At 42.6% G+C, this 25,311-nt stretch overlaps 2 protein-coding genes across 6 annotated transcripts in view; one reads left to right on the forward strand and one right to left on the reverse strand.

The window, feature by feature from the left end:
• TCP11 (t-complex 11) overlaps positions 1 to 15,972 on the reverse strand; it is a 37,141-nt gene extending 21,169 nt beyond the window's left edge. For 2 of the 5 annotated variants that reach the window (XM_060189665.1, XM_060189668.1), the window contains exons 1-2: positions 15,407 to 15,631; positions 11,345 to 11,438 (exon numbers count right to left, since the gene is read on the reverse strand). In XM_060189665.1, the coding sequence (XP_060045648.1) occupies positions 11,345 to 11,438; positions 15,407 to 15,500 (188 nt within the window). In that variant the 5' untranslated portion in view covers positions 15,501 to 15,631. Of the gene's footprint in view, positions 1 to 11,344; positions 11,442 to 13,322; positions 13,388 to 15,406 lie in introns of those variants that run through there. The other 3 variants (XM_060189666.1, XM_060189667.1, XM_060189669.1) reach the window with 3 other exon arrangements.
• Positions 15,901 to 25,311, forward strand: part of SCUBE3 (signal peptide, CUB domain and EGF like domain containing 3) — a 159,993-nt gene continuing 150,582 nt past the window's right edge. The window contains exon 1 of the mRNA XM_060189660.1: positions 15,901 to 16,052. The gene's annotated coding sequence lies outside the window, so the exon portion shown is untranslated. The remainder of the gene's footprint in view (positions 16,053 to 25,311) is intronic.

The raw sequence follows: 25,311 nt of genomic DNA on the forward strand, positions 1-25,311 counted from the left end.
GATCAGAAAACACAACCCAACAATATGTTGTCTATAGGAAACTCACCTAACGCAACAAGACAAACACAGACTTAAAGTGAAAGGATGGAAAACTATCATTCAAGCCAATGGCCCACAAAAAAGGGCAGGAACAGCTATTCTCATATCTGACATGATAGACTTTAAAATAGGTAAGATTAAAAAAAATAGGAATGGACACTACTTAATGCTCAGAGGATCAGTCAATCAAGAGGACTTAACAATTATTAATATCTATGCACCCAATGAGAAGCCATCTAAATACATCAAACTTCTACTGAAAGAGCTACAGCAATATATTAACAGTAACACAATCATAGTAGGGGACTTCAACACCCCACTCTCTCAACTTGACAGATCATCCAGGAAGAAAATCAGTAAAGACATAAGGGAGCTAAATGAAGAGATAGATAAACTAGAACTATTGGACATTTTCAGAGTCATTCATCCCAAAAAACTGGAATACACATTTTACTCAAATCCACATGGATCATTCTCAAGGATAGACCATATGTTAGGCCACAAAGACAGCATCAGCCTATTCAAGAGCACTGAAATCATCCCAAGCATCTTCTCAGACCACAGTGGAATTAAACTAACACTTAACAATCAACAAAAGATTAGTAACAGTCCCAAAATGTGGAAGCTCAACAGTACACTTCTTAACAACTTCTGGGTCAAAGAGGAAATCAAGGAAGAAATCAAAATGTTTCGAGAGTTCAATGAAAATGAAGACACAAGCTATCAAAATATTTGGGACACAGCTAAAGCAGTCCTAAGAGGGAAGTTCATAGCTATACAAGCACACATTAGGAAACAAGAAAAGGCACAAATAAACAGCCTGATTGCACATCTTAAAGTCCTAGAAGAAGAACAACAAAGGAATCCTAAAGCAACCAGAAGGACAGAAATTACTAAAGTTAGGGCAGAAATAAATAACATTGAGAATAGGAAAACCATACAAAAGATCAATGAAAGTAAATGTTGGTTCTTCGAAAGAGTAAATAAAATCGACAAACCTTTAGCCAGACTCACAAAACAAAAAAGGGAGAAGACCCAAATAAATCGGATAGTAAATGAAAGAGGAGAAATCACAACAGACACTGCAGAAATTCAACATATCATGCGAGGCTTCTATGAACAACTATATGCCACCAAGCTAGAGAACCTGGAAGAAATGAATGATTTCCTAGATACCTACCAACTTCCAAAACTAAGTAAAGAGGAAGTGGATAACATGAACAGGCCCATCACAGCTAATGAAATTGAAACAGTTATCAAAAATCTTCCCAAAAATAAAAGTCCTGGACCAGATGGTTTTACAAATGAATTCTACAAAACTTTCAAAGAAAAACTAATACCTCTACTTTTAAAAGTCTTCCAGAAGATTGAAGACACTGGAATACTCCCTGCCAGCTTCTATAAAGCCAACATCACCCTGATACCAAAAGCAGACAGGGACACAACCAAAAAAGAAAACTACAGACCAATATCTCTGATGAACATAGATGCGAAAATATTGAACAAAATTCTAGCCAACCGGATACAGCAGTATATCAAAAAAATTGTTCATCATGACCAAGTGGGGTTTATCCCAGGCATGCAAGGTTGGTTTAATATACGTAAATCAATCAATGTGATCCACCACATCAACAAAAGCAAGACCAAAAACCACATGGTCATATCAATAGATGCAGAGAAAGCCTTTGACAAAATACAACATCCCTTTATGATCAAAACACTACAAAAAATAGGAATAGATGGAAAATTCCTGAAGATAGTGGAGTCTATATATAGCAAACCTACAGCCAACATCATACTCAATGGTGAAAAACTGGAAGCATTTCCACTCAGATCAGGTACTAGACAAGGCTGCCCACTATCACCATTACTATTCAACATAGTGTTGGAAGTTCTTGCCATAGCAATCAGGCAGGAGCAAGGAATTAAAGGCATACAGATTGGAAGAGAAGAAGTCAAACTCTCCTTATTTGCAGATGACATGATAGTATACATGGAAAAACCTAAGGAATCCAGCAAGAAGCTTTTGGAAATCATCAGGCAATACAGTAATGTGTCAGGCTATAAAATTAACATTCAAAAGTCAGTGGCATTCCTCTATGCAAACACTAAGTTAGAAGAAATTGAAATCCAGAAATCAAATCCTTTTTCTATAGCAACAAAAACTATAAAATATCTAGGAGTAAACCTAACCAAAGAAGTGAAAGACTTGTATACTGAAAATTATGAGTCACTACTCAAAGAAATTGAAAAAGACACAAAGAAGTGGAAAGATATTCCATGTTCATGGGTTGGAAGAATTAACATCATCAAAATGAATATATTACCCAGAGCCATCTACAAATTTAATGCTATCCCCATCAAGATCCCAAGCACATTTTTTAGGAGAATAGAAAAAATGCTACAAATGTTTATCTGGAACCAGAAAAGACCTAGAATTGCCAAAACAATCTTGAGAAAAAAGAACAGAACCGGAGGCATCACACTGCCAGATCTCAAACTGTATTATAGGGCCATTGTCATCAAAACTGCTTGGTACTGGAACATGAACAGACACACTGACCAGTGGAATAGAATTGAGAGCCCAGAAATGAGGCCCCACACGTATGGACATCTAATCTTTGACAAAGGGGCTCAGACTATTACATGGGGAAAGCAGAGTCTCTTCAACAAATGGTGTTGGAAACAATGGGTTGAAACATGCAGAAGAATGAAACTGAATCACTGTATTTCACCAAATACAAAAGTAAATTCCAAGTGGATCAAGGACTTGGATGTTAGACCAGAAACTATCAGATACTTAGAGGAAAATATTGGCAGAACTTTTTTCCGCATAAATTTTAAAGACATTTTCAATGAAACGAATCCAATTACAAGGAAGACTAAGGCAAGTATAAACCTATGGGACTACATCAAATTAAAAAGCTTCTTCACAGCAAAAGAAACCACTACCCAAATCAAGAGACCCCTCATAGAATGGGAGAAGATCTTTACATGCCATACATCAGATAAGAGTTTAATAACCAACATATATAAAGAGCTTGCCAGACTCAACAACAAGACAACAAATAACCCCATCCAAAAATGGGGGGAGGACATGGACAGAATATTCACCACAGAAGAGATCCAAAAGGCTGAGAAACACATGAAAAAATGCTCCAAGTCTCTGATTGTCAGAGAAATGCAAATCAAGACAACAATGAGATATCACTTCACTCCTGTGAGAATGTCACACATCAGAAAAGGTAACAGCAGCAAATGCTGGAGAGGGTGTGGGGTCAAAGGAACCCTCCTGCACTGCTGGTGGGAATGTCAATTGGTCCAACCTCTGTGGAGAACAGTCTGGAGAACTCTCAGAAGGCTAGAAATGGACCTACCCTATGACCCTGCAATTCCCCTCCTGGGGATATATCCTAAGGAACCCAACACATCCATCCACAAAGATCTGTGTACACATATGTTCTTGGCAGCACAATTTGTAATAGCCAAAACCTGGAAGCAACCCAGGTGTCCAACAACAGATGAGTGGCTGAGCAAGTTGTGGTATATATACACAATGGAATACTACTCAGCTGTAAAAAATGGTGACTTCACCGTTTTCAGCCGATCTTGGATGGACCTTGAAAAAATCATGTTGAGTGAAATAAGTCAGAAACAGAAGGATGAATACGGGATGATCTCACTCTCAGGCCGAAGTTGAAAAACAAGATTAGAAAAGAAAACACAAGTCGAACCTGAAATGGAATTGGAGTATTACACCAAAGTAAAAGACTCTGGGGTGGGTGGGTGGGTGGGGAGAATACAGGTCCATGAAAAATGATGAATTAAATAGTGGGGGTTGTATTGTTAAATGGGAATCTGGGGAATGTTATGCATGTAAAAAAAAAAAAAAAAAGAAGTAGAAACGCAAAGCAGAAATTGACTGAGTATGGAGTATGGCACCAAAGTAAGAAAGCAGAAGTACACTAGAGTTGCAGTGAGTACCTCCCTAATACTTCCTCTCCACTTTTCCAAGCTTTGGGTCCAGGATTGCTCAACAATTTGTTTGGCTTTGTATGTTAACTCTCTTTTCAGTCACCAGGTTCCAGATGCCATCAGGATGCCGGCCAGACTTCCCTGGATTGAAGAACCCACCAATGTGTCCTGGAGCTCAGCTTCCCCAGAGACCCACCCTACTAGGGAAAGAGAGAGGCAGACTGGGAGTATGGACCGACCAGTCAACGCCCATGTTCAGCGGGGAAGCAATTACAGAAGCCAGACCTTCTACCTTCTGCAACCCTCAATGACCCTGGGTCCATGCTCCCAGAGGGATAGAGAATAGGAAAGCTATCAGGGGAGGGGGTGGGATATGGAGATTGGGCGGTGGGAATTGTGTGGAGTTGTACCCCTCCTACCCTATGGTTTTGTTAATTAATCCTTTCTTAAATAAAAAAATTAAAAAAAAAATTTTACCATGAAAAACACAGTTAAAAACAAAAATTCGCAAGTTACAAAACACATATATTAACTAGTATTAACATAAAAGAATTCTTAAAATTCAAGTCTACTTTAAAACAGAAAGTTATGAACAGACTCATTAAGTAGACATAAGATGATAAGTATATGAAAAGATATTCATATGCCATTACAGAATTGCAAATTTAAATAATGAGGCTATTCTTCCCATTTTTTTTTTTTTTTTGGCACAGTGACTGGTTTTATTTATTTGTTTTATCTGGAATGCAATAGTGGAGTCATTGATGAGTTTTTAATTGGGAAGTATAGAGACTATGATCTTGGAAAATTAATCTAGCAGCCTAGGAAAGGCAGAGATGTGAATAAAGCTTTGGACTTTAAAATTTTTTTTAATATTTACTTATTTATTCCTGTTGCCCTTGTTGTTTTATTGTTGTATTTATTATTATTATTATTTTTTTTTTATTAAAGAAAGAATTAATTAACAAAACCATAGGGTAGGAGGGGTACACCCTTGTTGTGGTTGTTACTGTTGTTGTTAGATAGGACAGAAAGAAATCAAGAGAGGAGGGGAAGACAAAGAGGGGGAGAGAAAGACACCTGCAGACCTGCTTCACCACCTATGAAGTGACTCCCCTGCAGATGGGGAGTTGGGGGCTCAAACTGGGATCCCGGGCTCAAGCCAGGATCCTTAAACTGGTTCTTGCGCTTTGCGCCATGTGCGCTTATCCTGCTACCTACAGCCCAGCCCCCCCACAGCATACTTTTTACAAGTAGTTCGGTGTGAGTGAACATGAGGTAGGAAGAGATCAATTGGAATGGAAGTCAGGCAAAGCACTATCAAGTGTTATATAAATGCTGCTACTGGTAACAGGAAGTCCCTACAGGACTAAAACAGTGTAATAACTTGGAGAGAGAATTGCATCTTGGAAACATTTTTTAAGAAACCAGAAGTCTTCTTCTTCTAGCGTTTGCCCTTCTTCCGTAGCCAGTCAACAGCGTCAGGTTGAGCCTGATGTAAAGTTTCGAAACCAGAAGTAAAACAACAAATAAACAAACAAAACTGAAAAAGTATTGGTTTTAAAATTGGCAGAGAACATATTAAGAAGGGACAAACTGAAGACTGTGTAGGTGAGATATCACTATATAAGTAAAAGAATGACTGAAATCCGAAACACTGACAATCTCAAATGGTTGTGAGAAAGTGGAGCAATGGGAACACTCATTCATTGCTGGTGGGAGAACAAAGCATGGTACAACCACTCTGGAATATACTTGGCAGTTTCTTCTAAAACTGAACATGAAAGCATATTCTTGCCAACTCTTTGGTGTTTTACTCAGATGATCTAAAAACATATACACACACCGAAATAAATAAATAAATAAATAAATAGCACATGGAAATTGATAGCACCTTTATTCATAAATGCATAATTTCAAAAACTTGGAAGTAACACTATAGTACATTTAGGTAACACAGTTATTACTCAACAATAAAAGGAAGTAGGGCAATGAAGCCAGCAAAAACCATGAAGACCTCTTATATACCTAAGTAAAGAAGCCAATCTGGAAATGCTATATACTAGATTATTTCAACTCTGGGAATCTATGGAAACTAATAGTTGCCAAGGACTTGGTTTAGATAGCAAGGGAATTTATTCCTGGGCCATAAGGGGTTTGGTTGGTTTGTTTTTCATTGTCACCAGAGTTATCACTGGAGCCATACAATTCCTGGTGGATAATTACTTTTTTCTTTCTCTTTCCTTCCTTTTTAAAAACAGAGATAGAAAGAAATTGAGACGAAAAGAGGAGATAAAGAGGGATAAAGAAGGGAGTCGGGCTGTAGCACAGCGGGTTAAGCGCAGGTGGCGCAAAGCACAAGGACCAGCATAAGGATCCCGGTTCGAGCCCCAGCTCCCCACCTGCAGGGCAGTCGCTTCACAGGCGGTGAAGCAGGTCTGCAGGTGTCTGTCTTTCTCTGTCTTCCCCTCCTCTCTCCACTTCTCTCTGTCCTAACCAACAATGACAACATCAATAATAACTACAACAATAAAACAACAAGGGCAACAAAGGGAATAAATAAATAAAATAAATAAAATAAATTTTAAAAAAGGGATAAAGAGAGGAGTTGGGCAGTAGTGCAGCGGGCTGAGCACAGGTAGCACAAAACGCAAAGACCGGCCTAAGAATCCCAGTTCGAGCCCCAGCCTCCCCACCTGCAGGGGAGTCGCTTCACAGGCGGTGAAGCAGGTTTTCAGGTGTGTATCTCTCTCCCTTTCTCTGTCTTCCCCTCCTCTCTCCATTTCTCTCTGTCCTATCCAATAACGATGACATCAATAACAGTAATAACAGTAATAACTACAACAATAAAACAAGGGCAACAAAAGGGAATAAATAAATATTTTTTTAAAAGAGGAATAAAGAGAGTCAGCTGCAGTACTGCTTCAAATACTAGTGAAGCTTCCCCCCTTATAGATCTTTATCCAGGTCTTGTCCATGGTTACATGTGCACTCTACTGAATGCACCACTGCCCAGCTCCCTGAACTAAAAATTTGTTTTATCAGTTTTATCTTTTCCTTTTGTGCAATCTCCCTTTCTGGTTACAATCTGCTCTTTTTCATTAGGAATCATCTTAGGGCTGCTGGGAGAACTCATTACGGGTTAAACGGACCATGAGCTCTGTGAATTTGGTAATGCATCACAGGGGCTCTGCTTACCTGGATATGCACAATGACCACAGAATCTACACCTACTGCTCCTTAAGTTCAGCAATACTCTCTGCATTAAAAAATATTATATATATATATTTATTTATTTATTTATTTATTTATTATTGGATAGATAGAGAGAGAAATATAGAGGAGAGGGGAAGATAGAGAGGGAGACAGAGAGACACCTGCAGTCCTGCTTCACCACTCATGAAGCTTTCTTCCTACAGGTGGGGATCAAAGGTTTGAACCCAGGTCCTTGTGCACTGTAATATGTGTGCTTCACCAGATGCACCACTGCCTGGCCCCTACTCTCTGCATTTTTTAAATTTTATTTATTTATTTTCCTTTTTGTTGCCCTTGTTGTCTTTTTTTATTGTTGTTGTAGTTATTATTGTTGTTGTTATTGATGTGGTTGTTATTGGATAGGACAGAGAGAAATGGAGAGAGGAGGGGGAAGACAGAGAGGGGGAGAGAAAGATAGACACCTGCAGACCTGCTTCACCGCCTGTGAAGCGACTCCCCTGCAGATGGGGAGCCGGGGGCTGGAACCTGGATCCTTACGCCGGTCCTTGTGCTTTGCGCCACCTGCGCTTAACCCACTGTGCTACCGCCCGACTCCCAACTCTCTGCATTTTTAAGCACATGAGATAAAAACCCAATACTATCTTTTTGGACTACTGACCTATGTGCAGCACCACTGTTAGATTCAAACACACCTACCAATATCATTATTCCAACAACAAAATGACACTTATTGCTTCTATAGAGACCACAGCACCAAAGTGTCCTTCAATGTGGGGGCCAGGTTCAAACCTTGATCATACACACGGCAAAGCAGCACACAATCCAGGCTGGATATCTAGGTGCCCCCACCATTACTTCTACAGAGGGCCATACTTCATATACTTGGTAGCTTTTCTCATAAGCATGCCCTTGATTCCCCAGGCATTTTCATGAATGTTCTTAAAACAAACATGAGGATTTGAGCCTGCATGACTTTGTCGGTCAAATGAATGGTGAATCATTTTCAGAGATCATAAAGCCAATTATGGACCTTGAGAGCTTGTTTGGAGTAGCAGGGGAGCGCAGCTACTCATATACCCTCGACGGAAGACCTGTCCGTTTCTAAGCACGCAGCTTCAACAATCTCTTAAACTACTGAAGTCCACTAACCACCACATTTTGGGTCTTGCACTATGAATCGACTGCTCCTGGCGACCATCTTTTTTCCATTCCCTCAAGTGGGTGGATGGGTGGGTGGGGGTGTCTCGAAGTGGGACCCTTGTGTGGGTCCTGGCTTTGCACTATGTGCGTTTAACCCGGGTCTTATCCTTTTTCAACCTGATCTTCAACAATTCATTTTAAAATCAAGGATTTTTCTAGATGCAATTCTATTCATGACACCACATTCATTTAAAGTTCTTTAGGGGTTTCCTGTCACAAGCAGATGCAATTGCTGACATAATCCTTCTTGCCATTACTCTGCTAGCCTTCAGCTCCAATTTATCTCATACCACAGAATACCTTATGCTCACCCATACCAGACTACATGTAAAGAATGCACCATTTCTACCACCACTTTATACCAACCTGATTCCATACCTGGAGCATCTGTTCCCATTCACACCATACAAAAGCTACCTACTTGTCCTCAACACAAGTCTTTATATTAAAATCTTCACCCCTAGTCAATTTTCCCCCCACCATCTTCAGGAACCTAAGCACTTTCCTTAAACTCTATAAACAGTAATTTTTCTATCATTCATATATCTTCCCTAAAAAGTTTCTTTAGAGCCAAGACAGTGCCTGATTTTCATTTACCCCCAGCACTCAGCATTCTTGCCTGCTACAAAAGGACTCAATGACTGATGGATACCCTTAGAAACCTACAACTGTAACTGACAATCTTACATGTCCAAAGTAAAGTAAATTTCCAGTAATAAGTAGTCTCAAATTCTATTTCAACCTTCTTATCCAACATAAATTTTATTTGAACAACCAGCTCTAGACAGTACTACTTCTCCTGCTTCATATTTCTTCTCCTCAATTCTTCACCCTAATGCCCAACTATCTCTTCAGAAGTCCCTCACCCCATTTCATTCATTCTCCTCTCCTGCCAGCAGTGAACATATCTAAGCTGTGAAAAGGTGCTATAAGGTCTGAGTTTCGGTGAAAGTCTGTTCCAAGAGAAATTGTGGTTGGCAAGGACACCTGCAGGTACAAGGCAAGGGCAAATCAGAACATGAAGACCAGGGGGGTAACTTGTGGCAGAGAACTGCACATTTGTAACAGAGTCCCTAAAACTTCTAAAGAATAAATGAATTTTCTGGACATTGAGTAATCACAGGTAGACATTATCTGTTATTGGTGGAAAGTTGGGATTGTGTATAAAGTAATAGCAGATACTGAATTTACCTATGTAACTGCCAATAAGTTAGCAGAGCCATTCAATTCACACTCACTCAGTATTTCTTACCTATTAGGGTCAAAATAACCAGAAGACCTGAAACAGTTTGATTAGGTGGGAGAGCATTACTTAACAACAGACTTCTGGTTCTGAATCATAAATTATTCTGATTTATGAGGTTGTGGGTGAGTTAAAAATACAAGTAATCCTTTTATATTTGTGCCTGCTTAGTCACTAGAAAAACTGACCAAAAAAGTGCACAGGGCTTTGGTGGTGGCAACAGTGAATTACACACAGCATATACAGATATTATATGAAATTATACCCTCAAAATAATAAACTTTGTCAAATCACTAATAAATAAGTAAATTTATTTATTTTGCCTCCAGGGTTATCACTGGGGCTAGGTGCTATGGGACTATGAATCCACTGTTCCTGGTGGCCATATTTTCTTATTTTTATTGGAAAGGCAGAGAGAAGTTAAGAGGGTAGGGGGACACAGGGAGGGAGAGAGACACCTGCAGATCTACTTCACTACTTGTGAATCAACCCTCCTGCAAGTGGGAAGTTGGGGGCTTGAACCGGGATCCATGCGCAGGTCCTTTGCACTTTGTACTATGTGCGCTTAACCCAGTGCGCCACTGCCTGGCCCCACTAATAAATTTTTTTAAGGAGAAACTGATAGAAGCTATGAAGCTGATATAACAATTCTAAAATCCTGGGAGTCATGTCCTGGTGGCCATCCCATCCTTAGAGTGTGGACAGGGTTTTGTGATTCTCTCTTAGCAGAATGTAGTAGAAGTATAGTAGAATGTCATTCCTGAGATTAGGTAACAAAAGGCTCCAGTTTCTGCCTTGGGTACTGTCTCCTGCACACTCTTACTCTCTCACTCTGAATAAGGAAAGCCAGTGGCCATGTTGTGAGCTCCTTGTAAGAGTGCCACATGACAAGGAACTGATAGAGGCTCCAGCAACAGTCAGGAAACTGACAGTAACCTCATGAGAGACCTTGTACCAGATGCACACAGTTAAACTATGGCCATGTTTCTGTCCCATAGACGCTATACGGTAATAAGCCTGTTTTTTGCTGCTAAATTTTGGGGTAATGATATGTAGTAACTGAAAGGTACCTTTAGGCTACTTCATCTGTACCTAGCAGGAAAGCTCTGACATCCACCCTACCTATATTAACTGGAGTCCCAAAGTAAACCTTCCAACAAAAAAATGTCTGGGTATATTTTCAACCCTCTAATAATAATTATAACTTGATAACCTTCTGTTTAAGTTGTCAATGGCTCCCAAGGTTTATAGTCAAACACTAGCTGTATAAAAGTGTTTCAAGTCAGGGAGTTGGGCGGTGGCACAGCGGGTTAAGTGCACCTGGCGCAAAGCGCAAGGACAAGCTTAAGGACCCGGTTCGAGCCCCCGGTTCCCCACCTGCAGGGGAGTCGCTTCGCAAGTGGTGAAGCAGGTCTGCAGGTGTCTGTCATTCTCTCCCCTTCTCTGTCTTCCCCTCCTCTCTCCATTTCTCTCCATCCTATCCAACTCCATTTCTCTCCATCCTATCCAACGACATCAATAACCACAACAATGTTAAACAACAAGGGCAACAAAAGGGAAAGTAAATAAATAAATAAAGCTTTAAAGAATGTTTCAAGTCTGGTAAGAAGTAATTAATGCTAAATACCTATACCATGATAAATAAAGCAAGAAAGTTAGAAGAACCTGTACCTGTTCGATGGTAAAACCTTCTCTTCTAGGTGAAAATCATGTTTCATCGCAATCTTGTTGCCCAACTTGAACTCGTTAACTGTATCTACCAAACCTGTGACAGAAAAAAACCTTGTGGTGGACAACGGTGAACCCACACCAGTCTGAATTTCTATTTTACTCTGAAATTCACGTTACTGATTATGCCCCAAATTTAAATCCATCGCATTCTTACATAAACTCATTCAACATTCCAGCATTTCTATTTCCTGATTTCTGTGATAGTGCTTCTCAGAGCATTACATAAGGGAAGAAAAAGTAGCTAGTTTATAAGATAAATAAATGGATTTATTATAGCAGTCTATTTCTATAAATGTTTGTTTTCTTTATTTTTATGTTAATTTATTTATTTTCCCTTTTGTTGCCCTTGTTTTATTGTTGTAGTTATTATTGTTGTTATTGATGTCATTGTCAGATAGGACAGAGAGAAATGGAGAGAGGAGGGGAAGACAGAGAGGGGGCGAGAAAGACACCTGCAGACCTGCTTCACCGCCTGTGAAGGAACTCCCCTGCAGGTGGGGAGCCAGGGGCTCAAACCGGGATCCTTATGCTGGTCCTTGCACTTTGCGCCATGTGCACTTAACCCGCTGCGCTACTGCCCGACTCCCTAAATTTTCCATAAGTAAAAAAAGAAAAATAAAAGGGAGTCGGGCTATAGCGCAGCGGGTTAAGCGCAGGTGGCGCAAAGCACAAGGACCGGCATAAGGATCCCGGTTCAAACCCCGGCTCCCCACCTGCAGGGGAGTCACTTCACAGGCGGTGAAGCAGGTCTGCAGGTGTCTATCTTTCTCTCCACCTCTCTGTCTTCCCCTCCTCTCTCCATTTCTCTCTGTCCTATCCAACAACGACGACAACAATAACTACAACAATAAAACAACAAGGGCAACAAAAGGGAATAAATAAATAAATATTAAAAAAAAGACTTAAAATGTCAAGGGGAAAAATATAGTTATTGCAGAAAAGAGGTTACATATGAAAATGTCTTTATTATTAAAAGATAGACACATGAAATATTTAAACCTATAACTTTTAATTATTATTTATTTGTTGAATAGAGACAGAAAAATCAAGAGGGAAGGAGGAGATAGAGGCACCCACAACAGTGCTTCACTGCTTATGAAGCTTCTCCTGCCAGCTTCATAAGGAGTGGGGGCTTGAACCCAGGTCCTTACACACTGTTATGTGTGTGCTCAATCTGGTGTACTACTGCCCGCCACCTTGCTTTCTATAACAAAAACAAAAACAATCAGAAAAAGCAGTATGGCAGGAATGTAAAAGCATGGACATTCACTCTATTGTTTTGACTTTTCAACATAACTGAAGTATTTCAAACTTAAAAAAGGGGAAAGGTGTTACTAGAATTACTAAAACTTGGGGTGGGCATATAGCATAACGGTTCTACAAAGAGACTTTCATGCCTGAGGCTCTCAAGTCCCAGGTTCAAACCCCCACACTGCCATATGCCAGAGCTGAGCAGTGCTCTGGTAAAGAAAGAAAAAAAAAAAAGAATTACTAAAACCCCACTTACTTCCTTAAGAGAAACATAATGTGCACTGAACTTTCACTGGGTTCCCTTTAACTGCAGTACCGTTTGTTTACGCATACTCTCTAAAGTATTTACTAGGTAATTCACAAATGCACAATGAGAACCTTAAGAGAAAATCTTCAAAGAAAACTGGACTACAGCAGCTTGCTGAAGGACTCAGGAATATACACAGAAACGCTGTCCAACAACAAATCAAAGTTTACAGTTTGCTTAGACAACATTGTTCTGTTGCTCAAACAAAAGAATCATAGCATCATGTAACACTATAAAATTCAGGGAAGGCAAGGGCTCAATGAGAAATTAGGAGGTAAAATTCGGAAGTCAGGCGGTAGCGCAGCGGGTTAAGCGCACGCACCTGTGTAAGGATCCCAGTTTGAGCCCCAGGCTCCCCACCTGCTGGGGAGTCGCTTCACAAGCAGTGAAGCAGGTCTGCAGGTGTCTTTCTCTCCCCCCCTTTCTTCCCCTCCTCTCCATTTCTCTCTGTCCTATCTAACAAAGACAACATCAATTAACAACAATAACTACAACAACAACAACAACAAAACAAGGGCAACAAAAGAGAAAATAAATATAATTTTTTTTTAAAAAAAATTCGGGAGTCGGGCAGTAGCACAGCGGGTTAAGCTCACGTGGCGCAAAGGGCAAGAACCAGAGTAAGGATCCCAGTTCGAGCTCCCGTTCAAGCCCCCCGGGCTCCCCACCTGCAGGGGAGTCGCTTCACAGGCAGTGAAGCAGGTCTGCAGGTGTCTTTCTCTCCCCCCTCTGTGTCTTCCCCTCTTCTCTGCCCGTAATATAGCTCAAAAGTAACCAAAGAGGGCAGGCAGTTAGATTTATTACAAGTTTACGCGACACAGGCCGATTCCTACCAGACCTGCACAAGCTTGTCCCACAGCACCCAGCTTTTATCAGCTTCAAACTGGGCGTGGCACAAGCTGATTGGTTAGAAACAAAGTCCATCAAGGTGCTGACAATAAAGGTGAGAGCAGGGTGGCTACCATCAGAGACGGCTACCACTGAGATGCTGGAATGTGGAAGTCGTCGGCGTCCACCAGGAACCTAAAGATTCTTCATTTCAGATAGAGTTCACTTACTCCTCTGGAGACCTCATGTTCCCATGTGCTGGTGGCTTCCCAGGACTGATGAACAATAAAATTTTCATCTTTGGCCCCCAAATTCATTTTTAAAAAAATATTTATTTTCCCTTTTGCTGTCCTTGTTGTGGTTATTGATGTCGTTGTTGTTGGATAGAACAGAGAAATGGAGAGAGGAAGGGACGACAGAGAGGGGGAGAGAAAGACACCTACAGACCTGCTTCACTGCTTGTGAAGCGACTCCCCTGCGGGTGGGGAGCCGGGGGCTCGAACCGGGATCCTTACACAGGTCCTTGTGCTTTGCGCCACTTGCGCTTAACCCGCTGCGCCACTGCCTGACACCCCAATTTTTTTTTTTGAAGAATCTAAATATGCCTTTTACAGAGAGTTGGTTTTTGCCTAAGAGTCCATTTAAACAGTCGCCTCCCAAACTGACTAAAATGAATTTACAAAAACTTGACTTGGTTCCACACCAGGTTGCCACTAAATTCTTATTTCCGAAACACCCATTCTCCACTTTGATGCCTTTCTGTTATCTGACAGCGCCCCCGTGTGGCCACGCGAGAAACAGCTGTAATTCAACCCCGCGGGACCGGGGCGTGTGCCTCGCCCCCCATTTCAATCTGCAGTCATTTAAAGCCCCTTGTTGCGCGTGGGCAGGTCTTTCAACTGGTTTGGCAAGTAAATCAGCTGGAGTTGTTTTTTTTCCACAAAAGCAAAGCAGGACGAGGCCTTGAGTCAGCCGTGAAGGACACCTTGCTGTCAGGGCCATGGACGGTGGGGGGTGGTTCTCGCGTTTTCAACGTGTTCAACACAAACGCCCACAACCCCCCCCCCCCCCGCCTCCAGGGTTATCGTGGGGCTCGGTGCCTGCGCATCCACTGCTCCTGGAGGCCATTTTTCCCATTTTGTTGCCCTTGTAGCTGTTATTGTCGTTGTTGTTGTTGGATAGGACAGAGAGAAATGGAGAGAGGAGGGGAAGACAGAGAGGGGCAGAGAAAGACACCTGCAGACCTGCTTCACCGCCTGTGAAACGACGCCCCTGCAGGTGGGGAGCCGGGGCTCGAACCGGGATCCTTACGCGCGTTCTTGCGCCTTGAGCCACCTGCGCTTAACCCACTGCGCCACCGCACAGCACGCCCCTTTTTTAAATCTGACTCAAACCTCGACATTTAAGTAATCTCGCTCGGGTCACTTCTTTCTCGGGGCTCAAGGACTCTTTGGAGACTTTCTGGTCCACAGCGGACCTAGCTAGGGCCGGTGGGCGGAGGTTGGGGTGGACAGACACACGGACGGGCTGACTCGGGGCCTCGATGGCGTCGGCCCACCACTCCTCGGAGCTGATCCCCCACTCGACACCCGCGGGGCGCCCGGGGCCTGTCTTGCCTTCCGGGGCAGGCCCCGACGTCCCGGGCCTGGAGGACCTGCCGCCTGCATCTCTGGGGTCCTTCAGACGCCCCTTCTCCTCGTCGTCTGGCATCTTCCTGATGGAACTGGGGAGGGGGTGCAGCTGGCGTCGCTGATGGGACCTGCGGGGCGGACGGACCCCGGCGCCTGGGGAAGACGACCCAGTGGGGCGCTGGGCGCGCTCCTCGCCGGAAACGCCCGCGGCGTGGCGGCCGCCGCCCTCTCCTCCTCTCACCCCGGCAGCCGGCCGCCCCCGTCCGGAGCCGGCGCTGCACGTCGGGGTCGAGCGGCCCGGACCGTACCACCGCGGCGTGGAGGCGGGGCTGCCGGGCGGGAGCGGCCGGGCCGCGGCGCTGTGGCGAAGTGGGCGACCGCGCGTGCGCGCACCCCTGCCGGCTGCGCCTGGGGCTCGGTGGGAGCGTCCGGGCTCTGAAAACAAACCGCGCGCGTCTCCAGGGCAACGGGGCGGCTCGGCGCGCAGCCCCCAGTCGCAGGGCGGGACCCGGAGCTGGTGCCTCGTCCTGGGCTGCCGCGTGCTCGCGGGGGCGCCCCTGCCTGTCACCTTCCCCACCCTCTCCCTCCCCAAAAAGATCTCCAGGAAATACTCAGGAAAGGAAAGAACACGGTATTTTTTCTTTGTTTTAATATATATATATATTTCCCTCCAGGGTTATCGCTAGGGCTCGGTGCCTGCACTATGAATCCACTGCTCCTGGAGGTCATCCCCCCTTTTGTTGTTGTTGCCCTAGTTGTCGTTATTGTTGTTGTATAGGACTGAGAGAAATGGAGAGAGGAGGGCAAGACAGAGAGGGGGAGAGAAAGACAGACACCTGCAGACCTGCTTCCGCTTGTGAAGCGACTCCCCTGCAGGTGGGGAGCTGAGGGCTCGAACTGGGATCCTTGCTCCTGTCCTTGTGCTTTGCGCCACCTGCGCTTAACCCGCTGTGCTACCTCCTGGCCCTTGCATTTTTTTCACTTCAGTGTGTTTTTCAGCTTAAGATACACAAAGTTGTTTGTTTTGTTTTAATGATAGAGCTACTGAGAGAAAGAGGCCAGGGGCCCTGGTTAAGCGCTCACATTACTGTGTACAAGGACCTGGGTTCAATACCCTGGTCCTCCCCTGCAGGGGGACAGCTTCACGAGTGGTGAAGCAGGGCTGCAGGTGTCTGTCCCTGTATCTCCCCCCCTATACATTTCTCTCTGTCTCTATCTAATAAATAAATAAAAATATTTTTAAGAAAGAGATCAAAGCACTGCTCGGTTTATGGTGGTGCTGGGGATTGAACCTGGGACCTCAGAGCCTCAGGTATGAAAGGCTTTTGTGTAACCATTATGAAGTCTCCCCAGCCCACAGATTGTTTCTTGAGTGCAACACTGAGAGGGAGTGGCAGGTAGAGTTGCTCCCAGTCCACAGATGTGCAAACTGAGAGGCCTGCTGGTGAGCAGGCAAGCAATATAGGCCCTTCCACCTGAATTCCACCTGACCCTCATCTGGGACCCATGGGCCGCCCCCTCCTCTATGCACCCAGCCCCTCTTGGCTATGTCTGCCCTGTTGCCCTAGGAGTGCCTCCCATTTGCCTCCAATTCCTCCACTTAAGGAGGGAAAAAAAGAAAAGGAAATTTCCACTGCAGCTCTCCCATCCTTCTTTATTACTCTGACTTGATTTCTTACCACAAATGCTTACTTGAAAAGCAGTAACAAAACAAAAAGATGAAAGTATTGCCTATAAGAAACCAAATTCTCCTTAGAACCCTTGCCTTGTTAGTGTGGAATGTGGTTTTTTCTTGCACAACGCATGCATTTTGAAGGAGTAGTTTCTGAAGAGGTCCAACATTTCTGCCTAAGTTCACTCCAAGACCCAGGCAGAAATGAGCAAAAATGGCCTAGTAAAGTTACTGTTCAGCTACAGAGTATCTCAAACTAATATGTACTAAACTTAACTCCTTTCGCCTTTTCCTCACCCTTCTTGATATTTTCTTCAGGGGTGTCAGTTAATGGAGATGAAACTTCACCCCAAATACAGGAGAAGCAGTTGGAAACTGTATGATGATGTGCATGAAAATAAGACTCTTCATTATGACATAGGCAGATATTTAGATAGCACTGTTAATTACTCTTTTAAAAAAAGTCTAGAATTCTGTTTGGGCATTTTTATTTCTGGGAGAAAGTTTCTGGAATGACAACAGTTTATTTCCCTACAAAAATGTTATTATAATACAACTTCCCCCTCCTGATGCCTTCAATTACTATTGCAGTCCATGCACATGCAAACCCCAACATTTTTTGTTTTATAAAATGACTTAAGTACCCTTTGCAGGAGTTCTTCAGAAGAGATTGTGGGAAAATTAGTATCGTGGGTGCTTGTATTGGAGGTTTGGGTGGGCATGGGGAGCGGGTGGTGGAAGTCAAAAGAGGAGGAAAGAAGAGAAACAGAATTAGAACTTTCTCAGGGTCAGCCTAGGGACAGCATTTCATTTATCATGAATGGTCATCAGAACCAGAAAGTGGTTGAGGCAAATAAAAAGATAGGAGAAATATAACTTCCCTCCCTTTGGGGTTTTAATTAATGATTTTTGTTTACTACTTCACAAAATACTTTGTATAGTGAATTCATAAGTTCGGCACACAGTTCTACTTTGAGTAGGCAAGGCAGGTGTTAAATTGGATTGTTTTGATACATGAGCCAACTGGAGATGAGAGAGATTTCAGGGAGTTAGTAAAAATCACATATATGGCAAGCAAGTACCTGAGTTGGGGGTACATATAGGTGCTATTGAGGGTCTAAAAAAGGGTCAGGGGTCTTCTAGATGTTTGGATCGTTTCAAATCCAACTGTTAGCCATAATCCTAAGCAAGATGGTATAACTGACTTTGTTTTTGGAAGTGAATTTAGCCTTAGCCTAACTCCCGCTCAGCTTCAGAACCCTCTTAATTTTTAAAATATTTATTTATTTATTGGACAGAGACAGAGAGAAGTCAAGAAGGAAAGGGTAGATAGGGAGAGGGGGGGAGGGAGAGATAAAGTGCCTACAGCACTGCTTCACCATTCATGAAGCTTCCCTCCTGCAGTGGGGAGCCAGGGCCTTGAACCAGGGTCCTTGCACATTGTAACACATAGGCTTTACCAAGTGTGCCACTGCCCAACCCCCCAGGACCCTCTTTAAACTCTCCTAAAGGTAAAATTGTATTTTCTAGAAATACATGTGCCATTATTTTATATGATGAACCCAGTGACTGAACACCTCAGCCCTATAGAAGTATACATGTTTCAAAAAGCTCATGGAGTGGTTTGTAGGCAGCCCAGGGGCAGAAGTAAAATCCCATTTTCCTCTGGCATCATAGTGTGCCCATAGCCATCCGCTGCAAGAGTCCCCTTTTAGATGAAGATGGTGTGCGACTTAAAAAATAATAACAAATCCCTAATGCTTCTTTCCTTTAAAAAAATATTTATTACTATTATTTATTAGGAGGTAGAGGAGAGAGAGCCAGAGCATCACTTTGGCATAGATACTACAGGGGATCAAACATAGGACCTCATGCTTAAGAGTTCATCACCCTCTCTACTGCACCACCTCCCAGTCCGTGCCATGTAACTATTATCTTCTGCTTATATACCCTGTTTGTTTTAGTAGTAGAGCCTAGTTTTATTACTCAACTCTTTAAGTAGAAGCTTTGTTCCAAAGAATAATATATATATGCATATATATGTGTATATGTGTGTGTGTGTGTGTGTATATATATATATATATATATATATATATATATTGCCTCCAGGGTTATTGCTGGGGCTTGGTGCCTGTACTATGAATCCACTGCTCCTGGAGGCTATTTTTTTCCATTTTGTTGCCCTTGTTGTTGCCCTGATTGTTGTTGTTATTGTTGCCATTGATGTTGCTGTTGTTGGATAGGACAGAGAGAAATGGAGAGAGGAGGGGAAGACAGAAAGGGGGAGAGAAAGATAGACACCTGCAGACCTGCTTCACTGCTTGTGAGGCAATCCCCCTATAGGTGGGGAGCCGGGGACTTGAACCAGGATCCTTATGTGGGTCCTTGAGCTTTGCGCCATATGTGCTTAGCTTGTTGTGCTACCGCCCAACCCCCAGAATAACATTTTTGTACTTGCTAGTACATCTCTGTATACCCCTGCAGGGATATATACAATTGAGAAGCAGTTAAAGGCAATTTCAGGCCTGCAGCTTGAAGTTTTCTGTTTCTCAACCACATTCCCACAGATGTGAACTTTATCCCAAGATGAACTATGTTCTCTTTTCATTTGTTAAATTCTATCTTGGGCACACTTCTCCACAAAAACAAATTATACAGATAAGGCAAAAATCTAAGAGAAATATTCTAGATATTCATAAGAGGTTCGTAACTGCAGCATTCAAAAGGAATCCTTAAAAATGGACCCACTAGCTAAAACAAGATAGAATAGCAAAAAAATATATATGCTTCATCTTACAAAAAAGCATTTTGGACTTAGTGAGGCTAAATGACTTGGCTAAGGTCACGACCAGTTTATGGAAAATTCAGAACTGGAACCCATATCACAGTGTATTTACTCAGTAATATATAGAGCTAAGCAGGAGTAAAAGTTAATACTATTGATATAAATAAATATTTACATTTTCCTAAAGAAAAATGTAAATGATACGCCATGGAATGGAAAAAAGTAAGAGATGAAGTTAGAGGCCCAGGCTGCAAGTTATAGTGGTGTGTACTGGAAGATAAACAGTCAACTTAAGTGGTAGGGACACGTAAATACAGAGTAGGACATTTAAATGGAACCATTTGGTGTCACGTAAACTGGGATTGACTTCATTATAGCCTCTCTTATGGTACAGAACCGCACGTCAAAACTATTTGCTTTAGTCTTTTGACAAATGTATTTTCTTCACAGAGTCCAAGAGGAGTGTGCAATGTGTTGAGGTAATCTTGGGGCTGTCCAGACTAGACCGGAGCCCTTTGAATCTCAAAAGTGAAGTGTGATGGGTGGGGGGCGGTGGGGGGGTTTGTCGTCATAACAAATCTTTTAGGAAGGAGGCTCAAAAAGAGGACAAAGAAAATTCTGACCACAGCATGCACTCCTTGCTTCTCCAGTCACATCTTGCTCTACTAGTGATATTTAACAGACTTTGCTCCTTTCTGTTTGGGGGTCTCCCATGAGATTATTTTTCCCTCTTCTAACCCCTTCATCTTATTGCTTCCCTCTCACTCTCCAGGTTTAACTTACAGCACCCAGCTTCCTTAGAGAACTTTCCCTGTCCCCCGCCCGGCTGCTCTCCACAACCTCTTATTACTTTTTTTCCATAGGACTTGCTGCAGTGTGTTGTGATATATTTTGTTTGTATAATTAACCTTTATTAAATGTTTAACTCCCAGTGAGACCATAAACTTCTTGAGAGCTGAGCCTGAATACATTTCATTCACCACTGTTTCAGAGTAGGTGCCAGTTTAATACCTAAAACGAATCTGCACAGCAGGGATAGCAGGGGTTTTGGAAGAGTGACTGCTGCTCATCCAACACGCAAGGAGTCAAGCAGTGTACTTCTGAATCCAGTTTTCTTGCCAGTTTCTTTCTCTTTATGTTCCATAGATGTGTTTCCTCACTTTTTGTCCTTAGCTTTCTGTTTTTTAAACCAGCAGAGGCAACATCTGAGAGAAAAGTACATTTAGGAGACAATGATGATGGTCCCCCGCCCCTTCCCAAACTAGAAGGTGACAGCAGGGGGCAGTGGCATCCTGGGAGTAATTACTCAAGCAGGTCCTGGTAAGGAAGGCCCGCCTCCCCTGGCCCCTTCCCCCAGCATGGCCCCCTTCTCTCCAGCCTGGGTCAGCTGCAGTCCAAAGCCACAAAAACTGACTTTAAAAGTCCTCCTAAGAGCTGCATCTTTTGAGTCCCCAAAACAATCACTCCTTGTGCCCCAGGACATGGCGCAAGTTAGTTACACACTTAAAGCAGTTTCCACAGAACCACATTCAGTTGGTTTTAAATTCTGGGGAAAGCTGGCAGCCTCTTTGTGGTTTTTTTTTTTTTTTTTTTTTTTTTTTAAAAAAAACTAGTTAGAGGGACAATTAAAGCTTTATGGGCCCCAGAATGTACCTATGCAGACATAAATAAGGATCATTCTTCATCTCCGGTGAGAATCCACTTTCTGGCAACAGATATGTTTTTCTACCATCACAGGATTGAGTTGAGCTCACATCTAAGAGTCTTTATGATTAGGGCAGGTGACAGAGGGTCAGCATGAGAAGAGTTAGACCCTAAGTTTGACCCAGACTCTCTCTCATAATGGACACATTGCAGGCATTGAGCTTAGCTGGTCTTGAATACATCACAAATTCCCAAAATCTTCCCAGAAAGAATTCTAAGCCAAGAAAACCCATTTTACACCCTCCCTCTTCATGCTACTTTGGGCCAAAATGGTTTATTTGCCAAAAAATCCTGACTCCTTTATTCTGACTCTTACAACACAATACAATGCTTTCATATATTTACAGTGCAGTGTCCTTGAATGGTCAGAATGAAGATTTTTTTTTTTAATCCAATAACATCATTAAATGCAGCAGGGGGCTCTCTTCTTAAAGGAACTTTTGAGTAAACTCTTTTGTTAAGTAAGCCAGTCTTTTGTAAGGCAAATCATCAGCCATCAATTTGCTTTCCAAATCTGAAATCTCACATAGATTTTCTTAAAACAGGCCTAGTTTAAATAGTTGCTAGTGTATTTTGTTCTCCTGACTTTGGTAAAGACAAGTTTTTCTTCAATAGACATTACTGAGTAGGGATGGAGGAATTTCAAACACTTGGGAAATAAATCAATTTTAATCGTTTGTGTCATCCACAGTTCTTTAGAAACTCCAGCCTAAAGCAAACTATAATGATCTCCTTACAAAGAATTCAGCCACATAGATTTGAAGACACATCTATTTGAAGTCAGTTTCAAAAGAAATGCAGAGAATTATTATAGTTTTTTATTGTGGTAAATACATAGTATATTATTTATCATCTTAACCATTTATTAAGTGTACAATTCAGTGACATTAAATAAATTAAATTCACATTATTTTGTAACCATCACCAATATCTATACCCGGAACTTTTCATCATCCCCAACAAAGCTCTGTACCCATTAAGCAATAACTCCCTGGCCCTCCTCCCCACCTCTCTACTCCCCTCCCCCAGCCCCTGATAATTTCTGTTCAACTTTCTGTCTCTGCAGAGTGAACAATTTTTAACTCCAGATTTACTTTGGGACTTTTTCCTTTACATGGTGTGGTGACAGAATGGAGAAATTGGGGTATCTTCTTTTTACCTTATAGACTCTTCCCAGTGCTGCCTCTCTCTTGCCCTTTCCTCTACAGCATCTGAGATGAAGTTAGAGCTCATTTGAATGGTTTAAACTTGCAGAGAGGCTGCAGACCTCAGTGGCAACAAAAGGAGGTCAGTGGGTCTAAGTCTTTCTTACAAGCTCAGGAATGGCAAGAATTTTCTGACTTCAATAGTCAGAGGAAGTAGGAGCTGGATAAGCTTGATGAGTGTCTTGGTGTCTGCAATGTGGGCCCTGTTCAGCACATGTCAAGTTAGCTACTGAGTTATGTGCCTGAGATCTGTCAGGGTGAAGAGAGATAGGAATCCAAGAAGAGACCTGGAAAGCTCCCTTGGGCACCTTGATATCCATGCTATGAAAATTTTCACATTGAAAAAAATCTCTGCAGAAATTACATCTCTTGTACCAATTTTTAACCAACAGAGGCATATTCAGAAAGACATCTTTCCATCTGGAGTTTACTTTGTTCACAAAGTTTGGAAACTGTCAAAGGAGCTGACCTCATACCTCTGTCTGCTGTGGCCCCCTACCCCCACCCTTGCATGCTTCAGGATAACAAAGAGACTTGGCTATGACATCTGTCTATTTTTTTTTTGTTAAAATATTTATTTATTTGGATAGAGACAAAAATCTAGAGGGGAGGGGAGGTAGAGAGAAAGAGAGACTTACTTCATCACTCATGAAGCTGCCCCTGTGCAGGTGGGGTAAGGGGTTTGCACATCGGTCTTCATATACTGCAACATGTGTACTCTTCCAAGTGCCCCACTGCCTGGTCCCTGATATATGATTTTTAACTGTTTCAAGAACTACTTGGAGGGGGTTGGGCAGTAGCACAGCAGGTTCAGCACACATGGTGGAAAGCACAAGGTGGGGAGCTCCTGGCTCCCCACCTGCAGGGAGTCGCTTCACAGGCGGTGAAGCAGGTCTGCAGGTGTCTTATCTTTCTCTCTCCCTGTCTTCCCCTCCTCTCTCCATTTCTCTCTGTCCTATCCAACGACGACGACATCAATAACAACAATAATAACTTCAATAACAATTAAAAGGGCAACAAAAGAGAAAATAAAAAATAAATAAAAATCAATAAAAAAAGAAATTAAAACCACACACCTTTTAATTTCAGTAGCAGTCTGTATGACTTGCTGCAACTTAGTTGAAATAGGGCTGGTGGACCTCATATGGTAATTTAGTCTCCATAGTTACAGGCCCTGAAGGTAGATTTTAGGAGGATTGCTCAGAAGATTGCTAGATCTGTTCCTTGTTAGCCCCAGAGGTTAGTCTTTTCTCTTCATGGACTAAGGCCCCATGCTTTTAGCCCTAAAATGGGTAGTGATGCACTTGGTAGAGTACAAAGGTTACCATGCATGAGTCTCCAGTCAGTCCCCACCTGCAGGGAGAAAGCTTCACAAATGGTGTTGCAGTGCTACAGATGTTTTTCCTCCTCTCAGCCTCTTTCTCTGTCTCATTTTCTGTTAAAGGAAAATGAAAAATAAAAGGTGATTGGGAGTAGTGGAATCATCATACAGGCACTGAACCTGAGTGATGACCCTGGTGAAAAAAAATGGCCTTGTAAACCATTGTTACCTCAAAAGTTAAATAAATTTAAAAAGTAAAAGAATTACTTGGGATCTAAACCTCTGGGACTGTGAATATGCCAGGACTTTTAGGACAACTAGGACAGAATGACTCCATGATACAATGAAACAATGAAAGTGGGACAATGGAAGGGGAAATCATTCAAAACAGGAAGGCTGAAGGCCTTCTGAAGGTCACTTAAGGCCTTCTAGGAGCAGAGGCCATTTAGGAGTCTGACGAGGAAATACTTGTAGGGCCAACGGCACACCCATTTAGTATGAAGTGCAAGGACTAGGGTCTGAGCCCCCAGCTCCCCATCTGCAGTGGGGATACTTCACAAGTGGTGATGCGTCTTCAGGTGTCTCTGTCTTCTCTTTCCCTCTCTCAATTTCTCTCTGTCCTATCCAGTGAAATGGCTGCCAGGAATATTGGATTCAGAGTGCTGGCACTGAGCTCCAGCAATAATCCTGAAGGGAAGGAAAAAGAAAGAAAGAAAGAAAGGAAGGAAGGAAGGAAGGAAGGAAGGAAGGAAAGAAGGAAGGAAGGAAGAAGAAAGAAAGAGAAAGAAAGAAAAGAGAAAATACCTTTTTACTCTCATTTTGTTGCAAAAGGAACAAAAATGATAAAAGAGAAAGAATGAAAGAAAAAAGAATGCCAGCCTTCCAAAGGTCTGTGATGAGAAAACTATTTTTAGTGGTTCTACGACAAAAAGGGATTGGAGTGATGGGGTGGTGATTAACTTTGTATATTTTGTATATTTCTCAAGGAGTACTGAGAACCAGTGAAAAATTGGGGATTATGGCGGCTGGGCAGTGGTGCAGCTGGTAGAACACATACGTCCTCATGTGCAGAGACCCAGGTTTAATCCTCCAGTTCCCACCTGTGGGGAGTCGGATGTGGGGGCTTCATGAGTGGTGAAGCAGTGCTGCACTGTATCTCTCCCTCTCTTCCCCTCCTCTATTTCTTTCTGACATGAAAGAAAG

The sequence above is a fragment of the Erinaceus europaeus genome, chromosome 4, assembly GCF_950295315.1.
Source record: "Erinaceus europaeus chromosome 4, mEriEur2.1, whole genome shotgun sequence".
In the NCBI taxonomy this organism is placed as follows: Eukaryota; Metazoa; Chordata; class Mammalia; order Eulipotyphla; family Erinaceidae; genus Erinaceus; species Erinaceus europaeus.